This window comes from Montipora capricornis, chromosome 8, assembly GCF_036669925.1.
Source record: "Montipora capricornis isolate CH-2021 chromosome 8, ASM3666992v2, whole genome shotgun sequence".
NCBI classification, from domain to species: Eukaryota; Metazoa; Cnidaria; class Anthozoa; order Scleractinia; family Acroporidae; genus Montipora; species Montipora capricornis.
The window spans coordinates 47,993,203-47,998,202 of record NC_090890.1 but is presented as its reverse complement, the minus strand read 5'-3'; the positions used below and the strand labels follow the sequence as shown (position 1 = coordinate 47,998,202).

The window sequence follows — 5,000 nt, the reverse complement described above, 5'->3', positions numbered from 1 at the left end:
ACAGTTCGCGAAAATCTTTTCGAGTAAAAGAAAAGCTGTGGAAGAAGGCCAATACTCTTTACTGAGACTGAATGATGAAATGGCAAAAAGGCGTTTCACGGAGGAATTAAACTTTGAAACAGAAGTTACTCAAAGAGCTGCTTTGTCCGCCATCTTGAGTTTACAGTTTACTGTAAACAACCGCGTCCTTCATGTAACGAGGCCTCGATATCATGGATAGCTCAATAATAGCAACTTTATTCATTTAATCCAATGAAAGGGAAGGATACCAGAGGTTATCGAGGGTATCCGCCCGCAGCCGCATGTAATTGACTGAGAGTGGATTTTGATGATGGACAAAAACCACACTTCTAAGATCGACTGAAACTCCGCCCACATACGACCTCGGGTCCGAAGGGTTAAACTCGGGTCACAGAGGTGGGAGGCGCGGTTGATAACCGCTAAACCACCCTTACTCCCCATGAAGCCACTAAGCCCGTATTTATGCACACACGGATCATCCGTCCAGACGAATTATCCACGGAAGTTCGTATATACGAAGACGAACCGTCTGGAGTTCGTCTGGACGGATGATTCGTCTGCATGCCCGTATTTATACACAGACGGATTATCGGACGAACTACCGTTGTCTGACCAAGTTCGTCCCAAACGGATGATCCGTCTCTAGTACGAGTGACTGACGACTTACTCACCCTCAACGGAAGCATGTCACAGGTAGACAAGAAGACCAGAAGGTGAAAGTTCGACATGGCAGTAAGAAAGTGATCCGGAGAAAACTGGTTTAGGTACATCATTAAAGAATCAAAATCCTGGAATCAAAACAACACCAATCGTTACTGCACGACTCAAAGAGAAAGCGTACTTTAGGTAGGCATTTGTTCTCTCACTTCAATACAGGATATGGCTTAAAACACGCGTCTGACTCCGCTTTGGTTTTGGTTTTTAACAAAGGTAACGCCATTACCTGAACTTCTCCCATATTCGAACGGTTTTCAACGGGAAAAGGCTCTCCTTGGCTTTGATTCGTAAATGTAAACTGAGGTTCAACCGGGAAAGCTGTTGGCACCTGAAAGGCAAAGAACGATTGCAGTTACCGAATTCTACTTGTCATAAAACTATGACAATTCTCTTATTCTTACTCAATTTTCTCGTTTCAGAACTTGACGATGGCTGTAGCTACAAGTCAAGGAACAAGATGGCATCAAAGATTTTTCATTGCCTTTTTAGAACAGGCAAACTTCACGTAGATGTTTACCGTATGCCGTCTCTATTTTTAATCTTGCGAGAGTGAAATTACCTCCGAGAGTTTCCGCCATGGAGACGCCAAAAAGAGAAAAAGCACTGCTTCTGACATTACCAAAGGCATTAAACTAATTAAAGTGGCCCATTGAATCAATCATAATAGAAGTGTTCGCAAAAATAACTGAGTTGATAACTCCCTGCAGTGTTAGCTTCAAACTGGGTATAAATCATAAGTAAAGTCGAACTTAAGCCATTTTCTGAAGGAAACCTCGGAACATGATTGCCACACAAGTAAGAATTTCGAAATCCTTCAAACAAAAGGGGAATTTCGCAGTAACAATCTCTCATTGAAAGGTTATTAACTGATGCCATCGCTGAGCCAAAATTCTCGCTAAGTACCTCCTTTTAATCGATTTTAATGGCGGTACCGAAAGTTAAGACCCACGTTTTTTTTTCTACTTAAATTTATTTCGCTTATCTTAATCTTGATGAGGGTTATAGCACCAGGCAAATAACCTGGCTTCGTGTCGTATTTTCTTCATCACAAGTTTGGTACCGGCCATTCGTTCAGTCGTCATTTTAGCTCAGGTCGAACTAAAGGCGGGTAGGGAGAGGAAGACAGGGTAGCAGGAGGAAGTCCATGCCCTAACCTCTGCGAACTGTGTGTAGGTAGGTTCTTTAACAAGAGTTGTTAAAACAGGGCCTACTGTTTATTGTCCTTTAGGATTCGAGAAAACTTGAAAGTTTAACCATATGGAGATGTAACCACTAAGGCAGCACTCTCTCCCCAAGGTTTGAACTCGCGACCTTCCCCCACGGTAATTCGATGATTGACGATGCCGTGCTTTTCATTTTTGTCATTTGTTTCTTTGGTAACTATTTAGTTCTTTAGGTAAATGCCGAATGTAAAATATGCGTACTAACTGAAATAATCAAGACAGGGATTGAGAGAAAAAACCTCTTGTTTTATAGGAGCAAGGATGGCACAGTCGGTTAGTGCGCGACCTTCGTGCAAGAGGTCCTGAGTTTGATTCCCGGAACTCACATCCCTGTTTCGACTTCTTTCCTTTCCGTGTAGCTAAGTAGCTTTAAATACCCGTAAAACGGAGCACTGATGGAGAGGGGGGAAGTAAAATGAGCGCACCGTCGACCTCAGGTTTGTCAGTTGAATTACTGTTAGGAGTTATCCACGTTAAAGATGGTTGCTTTACTTTACTTCACTTTACCTGAATACAAAATTATTTATAACCTCAGTCTTGGTAGGGTTAAAAGTAAACTTTAATTGAAATGAATGTTACCAACACAATTGCTCAGATTCATGAGAACGGAGTCTCTTAACGAGGGGTTCATCGTTCATAGCATAGCATACTACCTATACGATTTGATCTGAAAACATCTTGGAGAGAAGCAAAATATTGTAAAGTCCAGGCCACAGTTGTTCAAAAGGTGGATAACGCTATCCACCGTATAAATCACTATCCATTGGATAGCACAATTGATTTCGCTATTACTTATCCACTGGATAGTGATTCATCCAGTGGATAGCGCTTTCCATCGTTTGAACAACTGTGACAGTGGCCAGACCTTCAAATCCGAAAATACGAGGAACTTAACTAATTTTGTTCAGAAATGGCATCATTTACAATCCTTTCGCGGAATCGCTATTTTCTCTTCGAATTGAGAGAGAAATTGGTCAACCATAAATTTACCTGGGAAACGTAATAAATATGCTCACATACCTGCACTAACACATACTCAATAGGCATCGGTCTCGCGAGCTGGGTAACTTCATTGCCGTACGAATCAGTGGCCTGCAAAAGAAAAGCACGAACCGTGGAATGAACTCTCTTGGCTCAAAAGGATCAGCTAGGTTTCATTCCCTCCACCACTTCAGTGATACCGACCTTATAGAAGACATCTGGAACATACTGTTCACTAGAAGATTCCCGGATGTACCCTAAGCCTGGCTCGTCTATTGTGGGTACTAAACAGTCGTCTCGCACTAGGGCCATGCACTGATTGGATACTTGAAAACCATCAAAGCCCACTTGATTGTCCATGTCCCCTGGAAGGGAAAATTTCTAATAAGCATTTGAGCCATTTTTAACAAAGAGATGACGTTAACAATGTTTCATTGGAGATTCTACACGTTGCTTCGTTCATGTTTCGTCATGAAAGATGATCAGCAGCCCTGTGATTTGGTTTCGCTTTCTAGCGCCATGTAGACTACCGCTCGTTGTTAGTCAACCCCGTTCCCAAAGTCATCAGACACAGAGTAAATTTAGAATGAGAGTCGACTAATTCAGGTGAATTTAAAAGACGTCGCCAAAGTGGCATCACATGTTGGCCAGCTTAGCCTCTGCGAGCTGCCTGCCTTGGGAGGGTTGAGGACTGTTAGGCTCTGCTTGCAGTCTAAACTCGACTAGGAGAAAGACTTCTAAAGAACTTGGTCAACTACGAAGGGCGAAGCTCTGACAAGAATTTAAACGATAATTTCAGGGCAAAACGAAGCCGAACAAAAGAAGAATCGTTAACGGCTATCCAACCTGTATATAGAAATTTAATAAAACAGATACAATAAAAAATGACAAGGAACCTGATACCACGACGGTGGCAAACTTCGATCCAAATTTGCCACTAGAAGATAATTTACAAGGTGATGGGTATTGATTCTGTAGGTGTCCAGCCAGTATACACTCTTCAGCGGTCAGAAAATGCGTGTTGATATCTCTCAAGTGTTTTACAGTTCCTTTTCGCACATCGTCGGCCACAAGGTCTGTGAATATCCATCCCACCTTTTGCAGACCCAGATCTAAGGCTAGTTTATCCACTATCGCTTCATTCGGATCCGGTAGGAGTTTTATGCTGTCTGGGGTGTCCTCCTAAAAGGTCAGTAAAATTTGTTCACATGTGCTGCAAATCAAAACTGCAGGTTTGGTTTCAATTGAAAAATTGTCTCTTGTCTTCCATAGAGCATTTACATCTACATACAGCAATCCTAAACATCAGAGATAAGTGTAGGACAAACTAACCATACAAAATAAAGACCCTTAAAGATAAAGCAGGAGCAACACGTTGGTGAAACTATGATTTTAACAAACAACGTAAGCCTCACCTGCGGCGGCTCATAAATAGCAGCCACTGAAGCTCTTATCCCTAGAGGCACATCTTTGTGATGTTCATAACGGCCATACAGGAATCCCAGTCTCTAAAAGGCAGCATAGGAGAGGGAATTCAGTCAATACTGATTTATTTTTATTTTGAGTAGCTTTTTGACAATTACATTGCCAGTTCCACTACGCTTATAAGAGTGGTCATTCACCCTTTTTTTACACTGCAAAACAGTCGTTTTCTTCCATTTTTCGGAAGGCGCGAAGCGCCGTAAGCGCGATCCTCGCGTGTGAAGCGCGCGAGCCTCACACGCTCCCCATTCTCTCTCGCCGTTTCTACACTCGCTCCAGACCTTTTGTTTGAATATTTACCGCGTCGCTTGCGTTCGCAAAAAATACGACCGTTTTGCAGTCTACCTTTTTTTATTTCAACAAGTAAAATGCTACGGCACAGTTTCCTGTGGAAGGCCACATTTTCAAGTACATTTTAATACATGTACCGTAGAACCAAGACAATCTGAAAGAGAGCAGAAAGATTTTAAAAAGTCCTTCAACCACAAGACAGACTCTACTTGCCTGGTTTCCCGTTTTTCTCCAATAATTTAAAAATGGTTCCACAATGAATGGATTTTCAAAGAGGATGTTATC

At 42.1% G+C, this 5,000-nt stretch overlaps 1 protein-coding gene across 1 annotated transcript in view; it reads right to left on the bottom strand.

Moving 5' to 3' along the window:
- Nucleotides 1–5,000, bottom strand: part of LOC138060364 (nuclear protein localization protein 4 homolog) — a 14,304-nt gene that overhangs the window by 1,804 nt on the left and 7,500 nt on the right. Inside the window, exons 8-14 of the mRNA XM_068906120.1 lie at nucleotides 4,929–5,000; nucleotides 4,358–4,450; nucleotides 3,839–4,124; nucleotides 3,147–3,307; nucleotides 2,982–3,053; nucleotides 965–1,066; nucleotides 693–809 (exon numbers count right to left, since the gene is read on the bottom strand). The exon at nucleotides 4,929–5,000 is cut by the window's right edge and continues 15 nt beyond it. Of these exons, the coding sequence (XP_068762221.1) occupies nucleotides 693–809; nucleotides 965–1,066; nucleotides 2,982–3,053; nucleotides 3,147–3,307; nucleotides 3,839–4,124; nucleotides 4,358–4,450; nucleotides 4,929–5,000 (903 nt within the window). The remainder of the gene's footprint in view (nucleotides 1–692; nucleotides 810–964; nucleotides 1,067–2,981; nucleotides 3,054–3,146; nucleotides 3,308–3,838; nucleotides 4,125–4,357; nucleotides 4,451–4,928) is intronic.